At 41.2% G+C, this 24,341-nt stretch overlaps 1 protein-coding gene across 12 annotated transcripts in view; it reads right to left on the bottom strand.

Annotated features, from left to right (window-relative positions):
* R3HDM1 (R3H domain containing 1) overlaps nt 1–24,341 on the bottom strand; it is a 133,024-nt gene that overhangs the window by 53,367 nt on the left and 55,316 nt on the right. For 6 of the 12 annotated variants that reach the window (XM_006117053.4, XM_075933297.1, XM_075933292.1 and 3 more), the window contains 8 exons: nt 23,904–23,941; nt 23,772–23,822; nt 23,435–23,661; nt 20,767–21,021; nt 16,503–16,657; nt 14,836–14,937; nt 10,624–10,887; nt 8,746–8,869 (listed from right to left, as the gene is read on the bottom strand). In XM_006117053.4, the coding sequence (XP_006117115.2) occupies nt 8,746–8,869; nt 10,624–10,887; nt 14,836–14,937; nt 16,503–16,657; nt 20,767–21,021; nt 23,435–23,661; nt 23,772–23,822; nt 23,904–23,941 (1,216 nt within the window). The remainder of the gene's footprint in view (nt 1–8,745; nt 8,870–10,623; nt 10,888–14,835; nt 14,938–16,502; nt 16,658–20,766; nt 21,022–23,434; nt 23,662–23,771; nt 23,823–23,903; nt 23,942–24,341) is intronic. The other 6 variants (XM_075933293.1, XM_006117059.4, XM_075933299.1 and 3 more) reach the window with 6 other exon arrangements.

Below are 24,341 nucleotides of genomic sequence, written 5' to 3'. Positions count from 1 at the left end.
ATCCTCTGAACTGTCATTCATGTTAAAATTCGACACTTACCACCAGGGACTTAACAAGTCTTTGAACTTTCTCACCCATTATCAAGACAGTTTCCCCAATTATCACCTGTAATACCATTAACTCACAAACATCCCACTCTCCCTACCTTTAATATCAGCAATTCACAGACACTTACCTTCCTTCCTCCCCCTTCCCACCCCCCCGCATCCTCCTTCTGTTCTGCAATGTGATTTGTCCTTTTCATATTTGTTCATTTTTTTAAATTGTATCCTTTGGTATATATGGTTGTGACTACTTTCTTCCACTATTTGATCTGAGGAAGTGGGTCTGGCCCACGAAAGCTCATCATCTAATAAACCATCTTGTTAGTCTTTAAAGTGCTACATTGTCCTGCATTTTGCTTCAACTACCCCAGACTAACACGGCTACATTTCTATCACTAATCTACTAGAGTTCTTTGAGGGGGTCAACAAATGTGTGGACAAGGGAGATCCAGTGGATATAGTATACTTAGATTTCCAGAAAGCCTTTGACAAGGTCCCTCAACAAAGGCTCTTAAGTAAAGTAAGTTGTCATGGGATAAAAGGGAAGGTTATTTCACAGATTAATAACTGGTTAAAGGACAGGAAACAAAGGATAGAAATAAATGGTAAGTTTTCCAAGTGGAGAGACCCCCCCCCCCCCCCCCAAGGTCTGTCCTGGGACCAATCCTATTCAATTATTTATAAATGATCTAGAGAAAGGGGTAAACAGTGAGGTGGCAAAATTTGCAGATGATACCAAACTGCTCAAGATAGTTAAAACCAAAGCACGCTGTAAAAAGCTTCAAAAGATCTCACCAAACTAACTGATTGGGCAACAAAATGTCAAATGAAATTTAATATAGATAAATGTAAAGTAATGCACATTGGAAAAAATAATACCAACTATACATACAATACGATGGGGACTAGTTTAGCTACAACTACTCAAGAGAGAGATCTTGGAGTCATTGTGGATAGTTCACTTAAAACATCCACTCAGTGTCAAGAAAGCAAATAGAATGCAGAAATCATTAAAAAAGGGATAGAGAATAAGACAGAGAATATCTTATTGCCTCTATATAAAACCATACCCACATCTTGAATATTGCGTTCAGATGTGGTCGCCCCATCTCAAAAAAGATACATTGGCAATGGAAAAGGTTCAGAGAAGGGCAACAAAAATTATTAGGGGGTTTGGAACATGTCCTATATGAAGAGAGATTAGAAAGACTTGGACTTTTCAGCTTAGAAAAGAGGAGACTAAGGGGGGATATGATAGAGGTCTATAAAATCATGACTAATGTGGAAGAAGTAAATAAGGAAAAGTTATTTACTTATTCCCACTATATAAGAACTAGGGGTCACCAAATGAAATTAATAGGCAGCAGGTTTAAAACAAACAAAAGGAAGTTTTTCTTCACTCAGTGCACAGTCAACCTGTGGAACTACTTGCCAGAGGATGTGGTGAAGGCAAGGACTTTAACAGGGTTCAAAAAAGAGCTAGATAGATTAATGGAGGTTAGGTCCATCAATGGCTATTAGCCAGGATGAATAGGGATGGTGTCCCTCGCCTCTGTTTGTCTGGAAATGGATGACAGGACGGGGATCATGTGATGATTACCTCTTGTGTTCCCTACCTCTGGGGCATCTGGTATTGGCCACTGTTGGCAGACAGGATACTGGTCTAGATGGACCGTTGGACTGACCCAGTATGGCCGTTCTTATGTTCTTATGGCTGTAGGTGTCCTACTGTAAAGGAGAGAATAAACCAGGCCTCTCCAGAAACCTTGTGAGAAGGAGTAAAGAGTTCCTCTATGAGAGCGTTATACAGATGTGCAGGGAGGATTCCCACTCCATCTCCAGACAGATTAACAAGCTGTTCTGGTCTCTTCCTTACTGGGTAGGCATAGTGGAGTCTTTGAGTGGAGTCTGAAGGGTGACAGATACCCTCCTTATAAGATCTTGAAATTTCCCGAAAATCATTGACCATGGAATGTGATGGAGGTATAGCCACCTCATCTGGAGATGAGGATGAAATAGGTGTTTGAGGGATAAGAGAAACATGCTCCTCAAACTATAGCCTCCTTATGAGATGGTAACAGTGATCTGGCAAGTTACTGATATTAAGCAGCCCCCAAGACTAAGACCTTCTCTACAATAACTTGTTTTGTCACCAAAAACTGCCATTTGGCAATAAAACAGTGAGAGCATTTACACTGCAATGTGACTTTTGTCCGAAAACACACCCAGTTTAGGCAACAAAAAACTTTCAGCCTTGCAAGAGAATTTTTTTCTTTTCCCCTCACTTTATTGTCAACAAAGAGTCAGTGTGGGCTCTGCTGTTAGCTGTGTCAGGAGAATTGCCTTCCCCCAGTATCACACAATGCCTGCCCTAATGGCTGTGCTCAGTGTTTGTGATCTCTGCTGTCCTGCAGGCATGAACCCCTCCCTTTTCAAAGTAGTAGTAGTAGTATTTCCTTTTCTGGGCGGTATCTGAGAGTTGAGTGAGGTGCTCTATTTTGAGAGCAAACAAAGAAAAAACTAATTTTAATGCTTCTGTTCTGCCAAACTAGGAATACAGCAGCAGGAGGGCTGGTGAGACTACTGTGCTGCTTTGACATTCCTGAGCAGGAAAGCTCACAGAGCTATAAGGGAATACCAAGAAGCACAGGGATCAGTTCTGCCTTCCCACTATACTGCTCTATGGGATTGTTACCTACACTGTTTTTCTCTATCTATCAACATGGTGCTATCAATATGGCTATGAAAAGTCGACAAAGGGAGGCAGAAAAACCGGTCTGATCCAGTTTTCACTTTTGGCAACTTTTGTATGTCAACAACACTTTCATTGCCAAATCTTCCAGGTGTAGACATAGCATCAACCTAACCCTAATAGACACAAACCAAACATCAGTAATGGTAACACACATAAACATGTAACCTTTAACCTTCCTGGATAATCAGTAATGGATTTGAATATAACCATCCCTCTACAAAAGAATTTCAAAACGGATTACAAAGTGAGACTGCTGAACTGTAATTCATTTGCAAATTCAACACTATCAGTTTAGGACTGAATAAGGATCTCAGCTGGTTAACACATTACAAAGGCAATTTCCCCTCTCTGGATATTCACATCTCCACAACAAGGCTGTGAATGACCCACTTCCTCCACCCTGACTTGATTATCTTCATTAACACAAGCAACTTCTTTCTTTTATATATGCCTGCTTCCGTAACTTCCACTCCAATTAATTTGATGAAGAGGGTTTTACCAATAAAAGCTTATGTCCCAATAAATCTGTTAGGGTATGTCTGCACTATAGTGCTATTTCGAATTAACTTAATTTGAAATAGTTAATTTGAATTAAGCTAATTCAAAATAACGCATCTATACACAAAAACTATTTCGAAATAGCATTTTGCTATTTCGAAATAGCATGTCCATACTGAGTGGACCCTGAACCGAAGTTAAGGCTGGCTGGAACCAGCGCTGGCAGGGCATCAGGTTAGGACTTAGTGTGTGGGGCTGCTGCCTGAGGCTAACTGAGCTCCGTGCTCAAAGGGACCCTACCCCCACCCTGGACAGACAATTCTCAGGGTTCCCCGCTTACTTGTCTACCTCGATGAGAGACAGCAAAGCAGTCCTGTCTTGGAGTGCCCTGAGTGCCCGAACGCGGGACACCACAGCACTCGGCCACATGGAGCCAGAGCTGCCCCCGGGCATGCCAGTGTGTCTCGTGGAGTCGTTGCCATCAGCTCAGCTGCACTTGCTGCAGGCTGCCATCCGGGGGGGTTGTCAGGATCCAGGAGGCCCTGAGGGAAAGAATCCACCCCAAGGAGCCCTCAGAGGCCCTCCGGTCTTCCTCACCAGGGGCTCGTGCCCCATTTCGCCCTCACATACTTTCACTTACCCCTCTCTAGCCCCCCTTCCAGATGTCAAATAAAAGACGTGTATGTTCAAAAATAGAAACTGGGTTTATTGAACAAAACTGGGGGGAGGGGCATGAATCTCTGGGGAGACTGGGAAAAGGAGGTGGGAGAGGGGAAGAGAGAGGGTGGAAGAGAGGAGGGAGAAACCTGGGAGGAAGGAGCTGGAAGGGGGAAGCAAGGGAAGAAGGAGGAGGGGCAGCTCAGGGCTCAGCGTTGGGGATCTCACCAGACCAACTTGACTTTCATGCTAACCTGATCCTGGGTTCGCATGTGGCCTTTGGTGGCCAGGCTGGCAGCTATCCCGCCATAGACGGCCACTTTCCTCCGTCTAGTGCGGAGATCATGGACGCTGGGGGCATCCCCCCCAAACCTGAATAAGGTCCATGATCTTCACCCTGGACCAGGAAGGCGCTCACTTTCTCCAGCCCCTATCAGGCTCCTGGTAGCTGGCAGACTGCTCCTGGGGAGCGGTGGAGGGCTGGCTGCCAGTGGCTTGCTGGCTCATGTTTTGGGGCCACTGGGTGGCCACTGCTGGCTCTGGGCTGGCAGGCTTGGAGTTGGCACAGGCACTGTGGCCAGGGTCTACCCCTTTAATGGCTCTGGGGCTGGGGGAGAGGAGAGTAAGTTTTCCTGGTTGTGCCCAAAGTGGCCACCAGGGCTCCCTGGGAAGGGCTGGAGGCCCCCTATTTCGAATTAAGTGTCTACACAGCACTTAATTCGAAATAGCCATTTCGAATTTGGTGTTACTCCTCGTAGAATGAGGTTTACCAAATTCGAATTAAGGGCTCTGCTATTTTGAATTAAATTCGAAATAGTGGTTTGCATGTATAGACGCTATTAAAGTTAATTCAAAATAACAGCTGTTATTTCGAATTAACTTTGCAGTGTAGACATACCCCGAGTCTGTAAGTGCCACAGGATTCCTCGTTTTTCCCCCACATATTTTTGTTACTCTAAATTATCTTAGGTGGGCAGAACCCATAAGAAAACAGTTAACCACAGCAAACTGGCCCAGCTCAGTAACATTAGAAGGCACTTACGCAAATTTAAACAATCAAAGTCTTCTCTCATTCGCAGTACCTGAAGTACTGCCACAAAAGCAAAGGTACTCTGAAACATAAAGAATTAGAAAACACATCTTTTTCACTTGGAAAAGAAGGGAAATTATTCTTCCACATTTCTGCAAAGCCCACTATTCTTGTATCAGGGTGCTCTTTTTTATACAAAGCAAGGGAGATCTATCACACAAGAGTTAGTTTTCAGCTTTTTGGTACTAGTAATTAACAGCCTTAACACATGGTGATATACAGTAAAACCTGTATTATCTGAAACTTAAGCATCTGGACAACTGTAGAATCCATCAAAAAAAAAAGGTCACTGTGGGGAGAGGGAAGGAAACTGGCCTTTTAAGTGCTGGGACGCTCCTCAGACAAGTGTGCAGCATGTGCCTGGGGGAGGGGCGAACCGCAGCCAGACACAAGGAGCAAACATCTTGGCTCCCTCCGTGGCTCCTGGCACCCCTAGCAGGCCAGCTCCTCCACGGCTCCCATCCCGTCCCCCGGCAGGCTGTCCCCACCATCTCTCAGTTTCCACCCCCTGTGGCTCAAGAACCCCACAGCAGGCCTGTCCCTGTCCCTGCACAGCTCCCATGCCCCTCCCTCCCCCCCATTCCTGTAGGTCCCGCACGGCTCCTGCCCCCCCACCCCCAGATAACCAAAATTTTTAGGCTACTGGCATGCCCTAATGCCTGGGTGTGCCAGATAACACAGGTTTTACTGTATTATTATGGTAGAGTAAACAATATCCTAATACTTGAGTTATTTATACTGATGGGTCAAATTACACAGTTAAAAACTTATATGTACTTTTCATTTTGGATCTTGTTATACACGATGTTTCCCATTTGGGCCTTTGCACCTTTAGAGAAGAAGAATGAAAAGTAGCTTTCTAAAAAGAGGAAATGTTCATAAGGCAGGATGGATATGCTGCAACAGGGTTTGCCTCTCTTAACTGGGACTCCCTGGTCTGACATGGATCAGTGATGTTCCAGGACCACAGAGCCCAGGAAGAGGGAGGTCTGGTGGCAGGGCAGGAGAGCCGTAAGGGGCACTGGCGACTCAGTCCAGAGCTCAGACAGTGTGTGTGTGTGGGGGGGGGCGGAGAGATGTAGGGGAGGACGGACAGCATGGCAGGGCCCCATCCGGGGAGCTTTGACTCCAGCAGCAGCCAGGGAGCTCTGGCTCTGTCCCTGGAGTTCCAGATGCATTCTAGCTCCACTAACCGGAGAACAGCAGCCCCAGCTGCAATCAGGGAGCCCTGACCGAGGCCACAGAGCTCTGTCCCCGACTCTCCACTGTGGCTGCAGAGCTCTAGCCTGGCACTCGCAATGCCAGGCAGCTATGAAGCCAGGGAGCTGAGGAGTTCTGCCCATGTGCCGCTCTGGCCATGGTGCTCCAGCCCTGGTAGCAGCAGGGCTGGAAAGAGCCCTGGGGAGCTGAGGCAGAAGCAGACTGGAGCCCTAGACCGTTGGCAGCACTGCCACAAAAGGAGGGACCTTCCCTGGTCTGGCAAATCCCCTCATTGGGGACTAGTCAGGTCCCAAGGGTGCCAGACCAGTGAAATCCAACCTCTACTACAGTAGCAACTGCTGGAGCCCTGGCCCTTGAAATAGCAAACAGAGCTGTAGGCGACACTGAAGACAGGCCAGGGGACGCTAGTAACAGGCCCTTCCCTTCTGCCTGAGACCCCACCCCTTCCAGGGAGTCTGGAGCTGCTGCCCTCACTTTGTCCAGAACCCAGCAAAGTCTGTTGGAGGCCCTCTTATGGCACAATAGTTCATGTACATTTAAGGGCTTGATTCCGTGGGGAACCCAGAGGCTGTGCTGCCATATGCAAGAGACTTGGCACAGTAATTTAGGAGAGTCTCTCATTTTCTAAAAACATAGACAAGAAACTTAGACAAGTAGGAATTTTCCCAGGTGACCTGAAATAATTATTTTAATTCACTGACTACTATTAATCCCTCTGGTTAACATATCATTAAGTTGTAAACATGAAACATGTTTTGGTAAGAAGTTTACATATCCAACACATTATTAAACAAAATTATTTTAAAGGTATGTGCTGCTGTGTGTGTTTTATTAAATTCCAATTACAATCCTAACATAGCTTGATTCAACTCATGAGCAAAACGTTAATTATCCAGTAAACATACACTATGCCAATCACCATTTTAAAACACACTAAAAATGTACTGTTAATAAGAATCTTAAAATTCTAAGCTGTATTAATGATTCTCAAACTTCATTGCATCATGGCACCTTTCTAACAACAAAAATTATTACATGAGCCCAGGAGAGAGGACTGAAGACCGAGCCTGTCCAAGCCTCACCACCAGAGCCTCATTACCCCCTCAGCATACGAGAGAGGAAGGGCAAAGGTGGAGCCCAAGAGATTCTGTCCTGGGCAAAGAACATATAAACTTTTCCCTGGGCAGTGGGGCTTGGGCTTCTGCTTTCGACTTGCTGGTGCCCAGGGCCAACAGCAGCCTCGGTGACCCCATTAAAATGGAGTTGGGACCCACGTTAGGATCTCAACCCAGTCTGAGAACCCCGAGCTGTACAATTGTTTAAAAATATATATTGTTATAGTCTATTTCTCCCAAAGTATCATAAAGATTTCCCAAATTTAGTTTAAAAGCTCTACATAGCTGTAAATCAACGTGGTTTTAATGGTTGTATTTAGGGTTGCCAGATGGTTGAAACAAAAATATCGAACACCCCTCCCCAAAAAAAGGACTCTGGGGGAGCTCAGGAGGAGGGGAGAACTGGCCGCTGGAAGCAGGGCTGGCTGGGGGCGCAGTGGGGCTCACTGGGGAAGATCTGGAGCAGGAACCGGCCAGCGGGATGCAGAGCTGGCGGAGGGGCAGGAGGGAGAGGGACTGGCCGGGGAAGATCTGGAGCAGGAACCAGCCAGCGGGACGCAGAGCTAGCGGAGCGGCGGAGGGGAGAAGGCGGGAGAAGAGGAACTGGCCGGGGAAGAACCGGAGTAGGAACGCAGCCAGCAGGACGCAGAGCTGGAGGAGGGGGCAGGGGAGCGAATCAGCCGGCAGGGAGTAGGACTGTCCCGGGCTGTGCAGATCTCAGGGTGCTCCCATCCCGCACGAGTCAGTCTGGCTGTGGCTCCACCACGCGCTTGACCAGTGCGCAGGAGCATGGACCGGGCTGCCTCTCCTCCTCACATGCAACCAGGGCTCCCTGCCTCCCAGTCACTCCCCTCTACCCCCGCCAGGCTTCCGTCCAGCACCCAGAAGGAAAACCAAGAAATACTGGACATTGCACATGTCCGGTATTTTCTGGATTTTTTTTTAACCAGACAAAGGGTCCAAAAATCAGACCGTCCGGTAGAAAACTGGACACCTGGCAACCCTAGTTGTATTAACAAATGTGACTGCAACTTTCTTTAGAAAACCGCTGAAATACAAATGGAAAAGATGACTACAATTGATAGTTCAAATAAAGGCTTTCCACTTGGTGATTTAAATTGCAGATTTAAATCAATCAACCATGACACAAAGGAGAGTATAATGATTTCAACCAATGACCACAGGACACATTTAAAGAACAATCACAATTCTTCATATTAGGACTGCTACAAAGTTGTACTCTCTTTCAATTTGTTCTTCACTACAAGCAAAATTTGTTTTACTGAGACTTCCACGTCTGACAACACCAGCAGCTTCCTTTAACACTCATAAGCACAGAAAGTAGTGAAAAAAATTCTACAAACCTGTCTGCTGTGCAGGCTGTGGCAGTGGTGGGTTTTGCTGTGCGTTGTAATGGACAGAAGTAACAGGTCGATATTGTTGACTGGAGTGTGAATACTGGCTGGGAGCACAATAACAAGCTGGTATCTAAAAAGGAGCAACATTTTCAAGATTCACATTTTTAGACTTATAAATGGCAGAATGCAAAACACTGCTGAAAGAATCACAGAAAGGCAATTTAGAGATCACTATGTCTAATTAATAAAAGATGCAATCATTTCAAATGTTTGGGAGAATTCAATGTTGATGTTATCCTCCATTTAGTAAGAGTATTTTGCTCTATTTTCACTGTATCAAAACAGCTCCATTTTGTTTATTTCTGTCCATATAGAAGTATCATCAGTAAACTCCAGTAAATTCTTGAACAAGGTCTGAGGACAATGTGTTTTAGTTAGCTGCTTCTTTGGAAAAAGCAGAGGAAGCTCTCCTACCAAAATAAATATCTGCTTTGTTTGAGTTTTTTAGCACTTGAATAGGGCAGTGGCTTCCAACCTTTTTGAGGATACGGACCCCTTTTCAATCTATTAAAATGTTATGGAGCCTCCCCCCAAACAAAATAGCTGTGCCTGCATGTCCCTCAGCACACTGCGCTTCCCAAGTAGTGTCCCTCAGCCCACTGAGGAAGCAGCACAGGCTGAAGGATATGATAGCTTCTGGAAAGTCCCTCAGCTCCAAATGCTTCCTGAGCCACGAGAAGCAACATGGATTGAAGGACATGCTGGCTGCGAGAGGATCTGTGTAGACCCTCTACAGCAGCGGTGCGCAAAACCCGTGGTCACGGCTGTCTTCATGGGGGGTCGCAGCACTGTGATTTGGTATTTTTGGTGACATCATCTGGCAAGTCAGGGGTCACAAATGAAAAAAGGATGCGCACCACTGCAGACCCCCAGGGATCCGTGAACCACAGGTTGGGAACCACTGGAATCGAGGATTAAAGAAAAAGATTATTAGAATTCCTACATACGTCTTCATGGTAAACATTTTAAAGATAGACATATTAGTGGTCCTCTTTAAAACTAGGCTAAATAAAATACGTGCAGAGCCCAAGCATATACAAAAACATATGTTAAATTTGGTTATATTTACTGGTAATTTAAAAATCTCACTTCAGGTTGTGCCTCCTTAACCGGCATTCCCTGGTCCGGCAACATCTGTGGTCCGGCATGGACCACGGATGTTTCTGGACCACAGAGCCCAGGAAGAGGGCAGTCTGGCAGCAGGGCAGGAGCACCATAAGGGGCATCAGCAACTCAGCTTGCAGCCAAGTGTGTGGAGGGGAGAGGACAGACTGCATGCCGGAGAGTTCTAGTTCCAGCAGAGCTCCCTGCCCTAGCAGCCGGGGAGCTCTAAGCTGGCCACAGTCATGGACCTCTGGTCCCAGCCAGGGAGCTCTGGGCCAGGCCACGGAGCTCCATCCCTGTCCCTCCACCCCAGCTGCAGAGCTCTGACCCCAGCTGTGAAGCCAAGAGGCTGTGGAGCTCTGCCCCAGCTGCGCAGCTCTGGCCTCAACAGCAGCAGAGCCAGTGAGAGCCCCAGGGGGGCTGAGGCAGCAGTGGGAGCAGGCTGGAGCTCTAGCCCCACTGCAGCACAGCCACGAAGGAAGGAACCTTCCCTGGTCCGGTAAATCCCCTTGTCTGGGACCAGTCAGGTCCAACCTATATCGATGATACTGTGTGTTTTTAAGTCTTTAGGAATTCCTGGTAAGCCACGGAAATCAAAACATGGAATTAAGAAAAATCAAGTTTACTAAACAAATCTACTGAAATATAAAATATTCACTAACAGTGTTAGGGATAATCTTTTAAATAGCTGTCTGAGAAGAAACTATAAAATCTTTGTACCTGTGGTAGAGATTGTTGCATATATCCCTGTTGCTGCAGCACTTGCTGGTTGACAGGATGGCTGGATGCAGAATAGCTGGGAGTAGGAACTGGTTGACTTTGTGGTGGTGGCAGCGGTGGGGCTGCTGCTATAACATAGCCAGATTGTTGTGGAGGCTGAAGGACTACAGTGGACTGGAACATGGTGGCGTGAGGATCAGCACCATCAGCTGGTTGCTGACGGGCAAGACTCATATGGCTAAATTGTGATCCTAGGTTGTCTTGCTATAGAAAAAAAAAAGGAAAATAAATGTTACATTCCCAAAAACTGAAACTGGGTAGTTGCTAGGTAAATTCTTCAGTAAGTGAAAAATTAAAACATGCGCCTGTGCAATAACCATATGTTAAAACTAAAAAAGAATGACAAGGCAAGCTTAAGGACAGAAATGGAACAGTGTGTTTAAGAACATGAGTTATGATTAGGGTTAATTGTGTAGTAATGATTAGGGTTAATTGTGGAGAAGTTACTCACAAATGGAGAAATCTTTAAAAGGTTTAACATAATTGGGCTAGAAAAAAAAACTTTCTAAAAGGCAGTGGACACACAGATACCATGCCACAGCTATGTTATGACCATCTGGCCCTCCTCAGTTACTCCTGAGGAGGATCATATGGCTGCTACGTACATTCTTCAACTGCTAAGAAAATACAGCATTTGGAAAACCATCTGCATTGCATACAAATAGTTTCTGTATTTTTTCTGACTTCTGTATTTTGTGGAACAACATCCTGTGTTCCATGATAAAATCCTGTCTTCTCAATGGTGAAGATATGTCTAATAAAATCGTTAGCAGTTTTCAATTGCACATCAGAAAGTATTTATTATATTTTAACAAGTGAATTTTAAGCTGTTTATTTGCCACCATAAGCTATTTTGTACATTGACTTATGTCCTAAAGACAGCTTACTGACTCAACAACCCAGCTTAGTTCTTAGGCCTTATATTTCAATATTTAATTTTTAAAATAAATATAGAAGAAAGTTGATGCTCATAAGGAGACTGATACATAAATTCTTACACTTATTCACCAAAAATTCATGCAGTGTAGGCTGAGGCTGAGCAAGTTATTTCCATTATTTTGCCTATAATGTCTAAACTGAGCTAGAGAGTTCACCCTAGAAAAATGATACAGTAGCTGAATCCTCATGGGCTATTTAAATCTGCTGTCTTTTTGATGATATTACCAATAAACAAACAAACACAGTCTTTTTAGGAGTTGTGGATTCCTAGAATCTAGATTCCTGACTGAGACTGTCACCCATTTTACTGTGCGAGAATGAATAGCCATCAGACAGAATTGAATTTATAATGCTACCAGAATGGCCTGCATTTGAACCAGGTATACATAGGTGAACTGCTTTGTACCCATTACTCAATGTATCCCATTCTCTGCCTTTCACCAATTTCTGTTTTAATAAAGCTTAAATACAAATCAGACTAACTGACGGATCAAAGAATTCAGAGTGCAGTTATTTTCTTCCTTCAAAGCTGTAAACCTAAATATAGATAACTCTAATTAATCAAGTGATTTTAACTATACACAGCCTAATGAAGTCAGATGAATATGTATGTACTTTATTAGAAACAGGCTTCTATATTATTCCAGCAATACTGATCAAAACATTAGCTCTATATAAAACTACAAATACATTAAAAAGTAGGTAGTTACTGGGTAACAGAAACATGTATTAGGTCGGATGACAAAGCAGAAATATGGGAGCTAGGAAACCTTCAGCTCTAACATGGACTCTGATTCAGATTCCAGCCTTGGACAAGTGACTCGTTTTTTGATTTCCCTATGCCAAACTGGTGGAATGATACCCATTTATCTCATAGGCTTATTGAATTACTTAATGCTGGCTAAACACATGGAAGATGTACTATACATTGCAATATACATGACTGCAAATTCAAAGGCCTATTCTATGCACACAGATAGATCTGTTGCTGAAAATGGCTGTCAGCAATGAATCCTTCCAAACTAATGCTGAAAACAATATATCTTCTTATATGAATGGTATACATTGCTTTAATGCACTATGTGCTTCTGCCAAACAAAGAACACTTCTTGCATCAGCACTGAAAACGTTTTTGTCCTATCAAACTGTTTTCAGTGCCTGTGCACAATGACTGATTACTGACACCTTGTATAAGCAGTGAGCCCACCACACTCAACCTTTTAGGTACAATAAGGGAGGGATGTAGCACCTGAAATGCAGCAGAGCTCAAAACACTCACTTTCAATAGAAAAAGCCACTAGTAATGCTTTGATTCGTTTCGCTCTCACTTTACAGATAATAATACTATTTCAGACCGTGCTTTACAATTTAAAAATGCTATATAAAACAAACCAATTTTCATGAGGCTGACCAACAAGACAGTAGTCAAAAGTCTCCGAATTTGTGTGTGGATACCACACCCAGAAAAAGACTTAAAACAGTGAGTAAGAAGCTGTTTAAAGGTATGGTTAAAAATTAAGGCAATGAAGGATACTAACAGCAACTACAGCTGAAACTGTATTTCGAGAATTAAAATAAAAATGTAGTATTTTATACCATCCTGCCTTTATTAGCATACTTGAATGAACGTTCATGGTTTTCAATTATGTCATTCTGGTAAATTTATAGGAGACTATCACCCCACACCAGCCTACATACATATCTATGCTTATCAATATGCTTTGTCCACATATTCACTCTGCTGATACCATTATTGGACCTAACCAAGTGAGTTATAAGATCAAGAACACATATTCCTGCGCATCCAGAAATATAATTTATGCTATCATGTGCTGAAAGTGTCCGTCTGCTATGTACATTGGACAAATGTCTCAGACACTTCGCCAAAGGATCAATGCCCACAAAACAGATATCAGACAGGATCACAAAGAAAAAAAAGAGTTTCTTGCCATTTCAACCAGAAAGGACACTGTCTCAATGACTTAACTACCTGCATCCTGCTACAAAGACCTTTTAAATCTGCACTTGAAAGGGAATCCTCTGAACTGTCATTCATGCTAAAATTCGACACTTTACATCTGAGTCTAAACAAAGGATCTAGTTATCTTACCCATTACAAAGATAGCTTCCCTAATTATCACCTCTAATATCATTAGCCCACAAACATTCACCTCCCCCCCATCCCCCTTCTGTTTTGAAATTTGATTTGTCCTTTTCATATGTGTTCATTTTTTAAAATTGTATCCTTTGGTATATATGGTTGTGACTATTTTCTTCCACTATTTGATCTGAGGAAGTGGGTCTAGCCCACGAAAGCTCATCATCTTGAAAACTAACCATCTTGTTAGTTTTTAAAGTGCTACATAGTCCTGTATTTTGCTTCAAGTAAGAGTATTTAATTTATTTTACATGTGCTGTATATACCACACACCCTATTTATTAGATTATTACTATATATAATAAATGCCCCCTAGATTTTTTTTTATAACTAAATATATGTTACTAAATTTATTTAATGCCATTTCAGCAAATTCCCCAGCGCACTCTGTAAAATATCTGGAATCCCCAGCTTCAGTTAACCTGCTTTGCTAGTCAACTTCATCCCTTAACTTTGGCATCAAGACTGGTATTCCTGCTCACGCACCTTGAGTGAAGCCCTAACACTCTACGACACGCAACCCCAGTGCTGGAAAGAAGAGGCTGTGCTGGTAAGAAGACCAACCAGTACACCTGACAGAACACCTTGAGCTCTCCTTTTCACTGGGCAAGAATGCTGAGGGAAAAATGAGGAACAGCGAAGCTCTTCCTACTGCTCTGGCAAAAGGGCTAAAACTAGGTGCTCTACAAAAACAACAAAAGGAGAAAGAGATTGGGGTGGGGCTAAGGGAAGAAAAGCAAATAAAGTAAATAACAGCTGAGAAGGAAGGGAAGGAAGAGAGAAAAATAAAAGGGCATGATAAAATAAATGTTGTCTGGCTATGGGAGCAACAGTAGCAGGGGAAAAATTATCTCCATTATATATACTGCCCTTAAATATCATACAGTATACAAGGATCTTAGGAACTGGTTTTCCATTTGGGCACTATTTTACTGCAGTTGACATTGCAGCCAGTCAGTGTTTGTGTTATACACACCCTCACACAAACTAATCAAAGTTCAACATCCACTAAAGATTCACCCATGCAGAGAAGAGGTGAATAGAAGATATAGTACCACAGAATATTGCTGGGTAGATGCGACTGGCAGGAGCGGGGGTGGATAAGAGACTGCAGAGTACTGAACAGGCTGTGAAGAAGACTGCAGAGACCGGATAGGCTGAAGAGGTAACAGTTTTATAAACATGGTTAATACCAGAGAAGAAAAATGGGAAAAAATTGAGTAAATTGAGGTTTTTTGCAATAGCACAAGACAATATAATGTAATAGAAAATTAAAAAACTTCATAAAGTAAGAACTAATGTGTTTTTAACATATCAAGAAGTGCTTATTTGTTATAATTAATACATAATAAGCTATATGACAAAGCAGCAAAAGATAATTTAAACATGGATCATATTGCTATTTTCAATAGCTATATGTAAACCATGTTTATAATAAAGATAACACGTACATATTTCAGTTTTTAAATCCAGAATTAAGCAAGTACTAAAATCAAATCAAAATGTGCCATGTTATTATAGAGCAAAAGGTGCATTTTTAAATACAACTGCATTTACCACTCCTTACATGAATATTAGGGGCATTACTAACAACATTTACACTATGTGACTAATGTAGTATGTAAATATAGAAAAAGATTTTGGCAACTCAGTGTCTTAGACACAGATATGTCTATAATGCAAGATTACTGTGTCAGAGAAGCAAGCCTGCAGTCCACCAAGTCTGAAATTATTATGGAGAAGGCAACCACAGCTCTTGGGAGGAGGAAAGAAAAACATACATTCTGCCTTGCTCTTTATCCCACATACTGGTAATAGGCAGTATGGATGAGCATGATCAGTTTCACACACAAAAAAAAAAAAAAAAAAAAAAAAAGAATTAACTCTAATAGGCTGCAGCGCTTAAGCTATAGTATAGGTTGCAAACTGAGCACATAAGACAGAGGATTTAATACAAGTAGACAAAGATCATGGTGATGGCAAAAAGCCGATGAATAACTTTTCAACAAGTCTGAGCCAGATGTGTATCACTACCTAAGACTGATGAGGCAAATGACTGTACTTAGATGCTTGCAATCACTACTGTTAAAGTAGGACTGTTTGGGAGCTGGGTGTGGGGGGGCTCATCAGCCTTAAAGTTATCTGTTAGCTTCCTCTAATACAAGAGTAGGAGGTTAAACAGATCCAATTCTTCATGTTATTACACATCACTGTGTGATGTACAAATTAATCCTCTGAAAAAGTGTCATGTGGTGATTTCATGACAAATTAAGAGATTTGGGACAGGAACTTGAAGAGAAAGGGTATGTAGTTCTCCGTGTTAAAATGAAGTAATTAGTCTAATATACAGTACCAGGAGAGGGCAGAAGGGATAGACACTTCGGCCCTTGTTAAATGTTTACCATTTGAGCCCTGGTTCAGTTACTTTCGTTCTGCTAAGCAGTAACAGCGGTGCTAATAAGGTGGCGATGCTTGCTACATCCTTGATATCAGAACCTTGACAGTTCATCTTTCTGCTTTTTATGTGTTTTAGGAAAACGGGACTGCCCAGTCACATCGTCTGGAAGACTGGCAGGTCTGGTGATTAAAAAGAATATTCAGTTAATGTATGTGGCTAACTTATGTTTCTTTCAAAAAATTCCACAACTACTCATGTTTACGAATGTCTTATTATTGATTGGCAAGAATGCTCAGTTGAGCATTATGTATTTGACATGTGCACCTGTGATAGGATGTGATTAGCTGCTGGTTGCTGCTGAGGTGCTGGGGGGGGAGGTGGTTGCTGTGGCAGTCCAGGCACTTGGGTCCTAGCAGGTTGCTGAAGCATAGGAGGGTTATACACAACAGGAGTGCCATCTGGGTTAATGAACGGCTGACCTAGGGTGTGGAGAAAAAAAAAAGGACACATGTTATTTAGGCTAAGGACAGACTGACAAATATAGTTAAATTCAACAATCTCCAAAATAAAGTCCGATACGATAACATGAGATCTGAAGGCAATATGTTCTGTTATACCAATTTTTGTTACATTCCTAAAAGCTTGCCATTACAATTAGAATGGCAATTACCAAAGGCCTCATTTGCAAGACTAATTTTAATTAAAAGGCCATATGTTTCTGCGGTATATAGCCATTGTGTCCAAAAATAGCTAGTCATTTACAAAATGCAAACTTATGGACTAAATGGGATGACAAATTTGTCTAACTCTTGAAAGATCTTTTTCAATTATGTAGACTGAAAAAATATAAGATGCAGAAGAAAAATTCACAAAATGGTTTCTCTCTCCTCATATCCTTAGCAATTTAAAATGTCTCTTTTCAGCCAAAATGTTCAGTAATGTAAAAAAAAAAAATCTTTCTCCATAAAAACAGTACTTATAATTACTCTCACCTTGACTGTCATTAAGAACCTTTAAAAGAGCCATTGTCCTAAAGTGAATTTATTTGAAAGATCAGTTCAGCTGAAAGATTACTACTAAAATCCCATGCAATATTTGTAACGCAAACATTGCAGCAGTCTGCTAATATTAAAGAATCAAAAAGTGAAAATTATTAAAAACTGACTGGGTAATAGTGAAAATGACTGATTTCAATGTTTGAACTTAGCAAAGATGCAAAAAGGAAACAACAACAACAAAAAGGGCAAAAAGTAAAGCTAGATTTTAAAGCTTTTCATCATAATCTAGGGTTGTATTATTATCACTTAAATTTAGCCAGAAAATTTCCATTTAAAGAGAAGGAACAGACAATTTCCCATCTCATTTCCTTACGTTAGCCTGAGCCTAACTAGTCTGGTAATTATGGAATTGCTGAGAATTTCTTATTTAGTGTAGGCAGTGGTGCTTACACATTTGTGTTTGTATGCTAATGAAATATTTATTTACCTATGGATTAGGTCACATTACTACAGGGAAAGAAATTTAGTTCCCACATGGTATTTCAATAAGGGGCCCAAGAGGGAAGCTAGATGAAGGAAATTAAATAATACCACACAAATAGCCTACAGAAGGATGTGGGAAGGATCCAATGTTCAGTCTATGTCCAGACTTGGTGCTGAGTGTATTTCTCAGCTTGAGTAGGCACACTCATGCTGTGCGTGGACACAAGTGAACAGCACCACAGTTTAGCTGTCTCAGTTATGTACCCACAGGGTTCACTGGGTTTGTACGGTCTGTGCTACTGCAGTCACACTACTATTTTTAGCATGATGGCTTAATCGAAGTTGGGAACTGACACCTCAGCCTCAACTATGGATGTAGCTTAACACGGGGCCCATTCATTTACATGTTCCATCTACAGTAAAACTCCAATTGTCCGGCATCCAGTGGTCTGGCACTCCAGATAGTCAGGCGCCAACTGGAACCCAGAAGTGCTCCAGCCAGCCAGACAGTTGGAGCTCCTATGAGCCCCATGCGCTCTCATGGGCTTGGAAAGGGAAGGGGAGAAGAGGAGAAGGAGATTATACATACCCTGTGATGGGTCTGGCGGGACCGCACTGCGTCTGGCCAGGGAGCAGGGTACGGCGCAGCGAGGGGCGAATCCTCCGCCGTTTTGCAGAGAGGCGGGGGAAGCCCCGCGCAGCCACCTGCTAAAGGCCAGCTGGGGCTGCAAGCGGCAGCGGCGGACTTGGGGAAGCGGAGGGGCAGAGCAGCTGGGGTACTGCTGGGTTGGTCTGGCAGCGCTGCCCCTTACCTGAGGGCGGCTGCGCAGGGCTTCCCCAGCCTCTCTGAAAAACAGCAGAGGGTTCGCCCCTCGCCGCACCGCTCCCCGCCGACCCCCCTTTCTCCGCCGGCCGGCAGACCCGTCACAGCCCCCTCGCCGGAGTACCTCCTGATACTCCAGCATATCCAATAATACAGCACCCTGTGGGTCCCAAAGGTGCCGGATTATCGGAAGTCTACTGTATATTAGATTTGGCTTAATACTTCTCCTTCAACCTCAGTGGCTGAGGATCCATGGAGATATTCTTTACAGACTTCAGGAGTCAAAGTTTTCTCATTCCTCCTCACTTTCCTGCCCCCCATCCTGCCCATATTCTAGACTCATTAAGATCACTCTTATCCCCACTGTGAGAAGGAGAGGGAGAGATGGGCGAAGAGCCTTCTCAGACTGTCTGGAAGAGAGAGAAGAGAGAGAGGAAACACAATAATTCTCTAAAATCTGCAGAAATCACTGTCAGAGAGAGTAACAATTTAACCTGTGGTCTTTGAGCTCTAACTCATGATAAAAGCTAGGAGAGTCATTACTTCTTCCTAACTGCCCATGAATATTGGTTATAATCTGGGAACTCTTCTGAACAGAAATGTTGCTGATATTCACACTGTTTTGGAAGAATATTAATGTTATTCAATCATTGGTACTGAACAGTCTTTTCTTGTAAACATATCAAACAATCCCGCTATAATGAAAGCAAAATTAATGATTGAGAAACAGTCTAAATATGTAATTAATGGGACATGCTATTTGAAATCAAGACAGTTTTATAAAGTGAATTAACAAAACACAGGAAAACTAACTAAGTATATAGGAGCAAAAATGACTAGACACAAAACCTGTGAAACACAAAGTGAAAGAACGGAGGAAAAGAGAAAGGGGTTTTCTCTTTAAATTAAAATTTTAGGGATTATTTATATCAGTAAAGATCATAAAATGATCCAAATATGATTTTCAAGTTAATATTTTTTTGAAGGTACAATGACTGACCAATTTAGCAATGACTCTGCAAACTTCTAATCATTAAACCCAGTGAATACAGGAGAGCTAAACTGACTGGTAAATTTGAGACATTAGATAGCAGGAATGTAGGGATTATTGCACCTTTGTTTGAATAACAGTGTAGCTGTTAATCAGTACCTGGACAGGGAAAGCATCATCATCTAGCCAGCAGGAAGCCTGTTTACTTACGGCTCTGGCTAAGACTGTTTTAATTCCAGTATAGACAGAACCTACAGTTCTGAATGTGTGTGTGTGTGTGAACACTTCATCTTGCCATTAACAGTGATGTGGCATAATATAGATAAATGGTCAATTGGTACATGGGACATCCACTATGGAATTGTTTTTTTATTATTAGACCAGGAAAGTCTAGAGTGCTGCTGCAGTACCTAGCCCTAAAATACCAAATACACCATCACTAGTATGCAATAACCAACAAGGTGCTGGGAAATGCTTCCTATTTCTGGTACTGGTTTCACAGTTTATAGTATAGCTGGCTTTAGCCATTCCTTATGTAAGGCTCAGATGGACAAACATTTAAGTAAATGGTACAAGTACAAGCTGAACCATGAATGTAAAATGTTTGCTGTCATATGGCTTACCATATTAGCACAAGAAAAAATAGTCAGGACTGAAAGACAACAGATTTATTTAGTTGAGTACAAAACTAGAGTTTCAGGAGTGAAACAATTTAACTTCCATCCCCCCTGCCTCAAAATATGACCTTGAGTGAAACAAAAAGGACACTAATGAAATAAAAACAAATTTAAAATATGTAACTTACTATATATTATAATTATTAAGATAGAGATGTAGCTTGATAAGAAATCCCAAATATCTCATATTTTATCATTTAAAATGATCAAAGAACCCTTTGTTTACACTAACTTGATTATATAAAAAGTAACCCCAAATATTTGATTTGTTACAAATAATATATTATACATTTATAATAAGTACTGCTGATCGTTTTTGGTAGTTCCTCAAGCACAGACAGCCTTATTGTAACCTGTAGGTTAATCTAATCTGGTAACAAACAGCAGGTTTCCTCCCACCCCTACTATTGTGTGTTAACCATTATCCTTATATATCAGAACAGCGTTAATATTACGTACACTGAGAAAATAATAAAAACATAAGATACTGAAAACATTTGGGTGGTGGGGGGAGGGAGGAAAAAGACAACACTACAATACATTCACAAGTTAAACAATTTACATGTTATTCCAAAATTCTAAACTTTAATAAAAACATCCACAACTGGATACCAACCTGTTTGAGGGTTGATCAGAATACTGCCAGGTGGTATGCCTGCCGCTTCCAAGGGAAGCAAAAAGAAGCTAGTGCTAGTAGGTGTCACTTGCCCACTTATGCCACCATCAAAGGAAAGAGATTTACTAGAGCTGATAGTTGGATAGACAGCAGGTGTGCCATGAGAAGGCTGGCTTAGAGCTGTGACTGGAAGAGGTTGCTGGGTGTGAGAAAGAGAACCCGTGGATGACCCTACACTACTAGAAGACTCTGAACCTAGGAAAGGAGTAATGAAAAATTGTTTTTACCTAGAGACAGAAACATTACACATTTAAATACATAATTTTTAAAGCATACCCTTAAACAACAGCATGTAACTACAAGATCGAACTACGAATTTTTCAATACCATCTGAGTAAAGTACATCCATTACAAGTGTCTTTCTGTAAACTCAGGGACTGATTCTACACTGCCTCTTTGTTTAGTCTTTTACACCAGAACAAAGTGAATATCAAATCAAAATGGGGGCATAGTATACTAACTTTGCATAGATGCCAATGACTACATAATGTGCAAGAGACTGGAGAATCAGGCCCCGAGTTCTTGGTAGCCAAAGCATGCAACTAAAAGCAATTTTCCAATAACCTAGCCACTGAGAGGTCCCTAGATATTTTTGAACTGCACTTGTCTTTTCCTAAAGTCCCCTTCGTATACATAATATTTTCTATGAGATCTTTGCTATAATAGTTGCATAACATGCAGGTGCAGAAAAATAACGGCCATGTTTAAGCAGAAGTAATCTTAATCAGCAGCCAATAAATAATCTAGAAGAGAAAATAAAACTCAAAATAATGCTATCATGAAAATTATGTTTCTTTTAAAAATCAATTAAATTATTTTAAGATATCAGCTGCCTTTGCAGATAATTAATAATTATAAACATTTTATATTTGTATTGCATTTTTACTCATACATCTCAAAACAGTTAAAGATAAATATTATTAGCATAATTTTACAAATGGGGTAACTAAGGTACAAAGAAATTAAGTAAACAGCCCAATCCACAACCACTGTATCCCAGTACTATGATCAATCTCCATTTTCTCATATATCCTTGACTTGATTTCACAGTTTTCTTACGTCTGCATCAGATTCTAGATTACGTAGAAACATTAGACTCATCTTTAACCATTTTGATTTATATACATCAAAGCCCAATTTTTTTTATTATTATATATATAACTTTTTACTTTAGATGACCACAAACTTTGACTGCAATGAAACAATCACCATCAACCACCTTTTTAAGTTAGGATCCCACTTTCAGAAATCAGAATAAAATGGTTGATTTTTAGGAAGATATTTTGTTCTAATTTAAACGTGTGAAAATCTTTCTATAACATATCTGATATAGACGATGATATAATGTACTTTGACTTTGTTAAAAGTCACCAAATAGTGCTATTCCATTGCTCAACTAAATAACTTAAATTTATGCTACAGATGTTGAAATATACACAAAGTAATAAAGATACATTTCTCAACTAACAACATTTTATCAGATCTTCATTTCATACTGAAATTCTGCTTTTAATGTTAGTATCATCTGTTTTACTGCAATATGCTTTATGTACTTTATTTCCCTTTTATATTTTGGTGTGGGGAAGTGGGTGTTTAAGGGGCAGTTAAATGTTTAATGGATATTTGCTCAAGACAGGGTTCATCACACTGACTGAAGCCAGGCATAAATACAGACAAACACTCACATCCTTTTACTTCCCTATAAACACTACCTGTAATCTTAACAACTAGACTTGCTTTTTTCATTCAAGCCCTGAAACGCCCCGACGCAGATCACTTAGACAGGTCACCTATATTTTAGTATGTCCTATAAGGCTGCCAAATTGGTTTCACCTTCTACCCCAGTAGGACTTCAACTAAGATCTTCTGAAACAAAGTACTGTTTCTACATAAAGAATAAATTACCAGCTAATGTAATTCACAGATTATCATAGAATGAGTACATAATTCAATCTTCCCTGGATTTTGCAGTAAAACAGTTCACTATGATGACAATTTACATTATTGGGGTTTATTCTGAATTAAGTGTAAACTTGATTTGTAAAACTACCAGTTAGAAACACTGGAACAAATATGAATAATCCTCCATAGGCTTTATTACTGAACTAGTTCTAATGAAAGGGACATCAACACACAGTTTTCTACAAGTATGCATGCAACTTTGACTGAAGAGATGAACTGAAGCAGTTCTTAACTCTAACTCTTTCCCCACCCTTATAAAACAGTACATTGTTTTATTCTGACAAGTGTTTCTACCTATTTTCATGGGATACAGAATCAACTCACTAGCCAGCAAAGGCTCTCTAACTTGCTATTGGTTTCACAACTAGCGTTTCAAGATCTTCAATTCATTTCCAATATGAATTCTATTTCTATACAAAGTTACACACACAATGGGGCCTAATCCTACAGCCAATCTTAGCATACAACACACATTGCAGACAATAGTTGTTTTGTGCAGAGAGGAGTTAGAAGATTGGACCCTGTGCCTATGTATAGTGTGCATTAACTATCAGGGCCCTGTGCCTATGTATAGTGTGCATTAACTATCAGGCACACTGATGTTTGCTGCTACATAAAACTATTTACTTGTACAAATATATTATACCTGTCTTAGACAGCTTGCCTGTGCTTTTGCTGCTTCCAGAGCTATCTCCTCTTGTCAGAACTGAAATCCCACTGAAGCTGCTGGCTTTTGTTACAGCTGGCTTCAAATTACGGCTGGAACTATCAGAATCTGTGCTGCTCCAGGGACGGGGTTCAGAATATTTCAGCTCATTCTCAGTACTGCTTTGATGGCTGTTGGTGGATCTCCCTGAAGCGTCCTTATTTACTCTGTAATTCATAAACTAAATTTTTAATACAAGCATAATTTGCAAAATAAGGAAGAAAAATTAAGATGAAATACACAAATACTTTAAAATTCAAAATAATGCATTCAATACCTAAATATCTGCCGCCTTTGCTGTGTACTATTAGTTTCCTCCTCTTGGATTCTGTTGACATTTTTAACAAGATAGCTTAGTTTTTATTAAGAAAGTATATATAGGAACCAATTTAAATTGTGAATTTCTTACCTTCTCTCAATAAGATAATTCTCTTGGGAACACAGGGACTGGGGAAAAAGTATAGAATAAAATGTAATTTTAATTTTTTGTTTTAATGGTGCATAGTGTGTGTAATCAAGACGAAACCCCAATGTGTTAGTTTGTTTTTCCAATATTTCCTGGATAATATTCCAATCTTCTTCTGTATTGATGATGCCTTTAAACTTTGTGTCATAAGCAGATTTCATTAACACACTCTTACTTTTTGAGCCAAGATAATAAATGAAATATTAAATAAGGTCAGTCCCAAGATTGTTTCTCAAGGAACTCCACCAACTAATTCCTTTCCCTAAAAGTTCATCTTTCAGTACAAACCCTTTTTTCCACTTCAGCCATGTCCTTACCCATTTCACAGTTTTTGTAATAATGCCCATCTTCTCCAAAATTAACTACTAATAATTTTCCAGT

The sequence above is a fragment of the Pelodiscus sinensis genome, chromosome 7, assembly GCF_049634645.1.
Source record: "Pelodiscus sinensis isolate JC-2024 chromosome 7, ASM4963464v1, whole genome shotgun sequence".
NCBI lineage: Eukaryota > Metazoa > Chordata > Testudines > Trionychidae > Pelodiscus > Pelodiscus sinensis.
The sequence above is the reverse complement of the archived record's forward strand: the minus strand, read 5'-3'. Positions and strand labels throughout refer to the sequence as shown.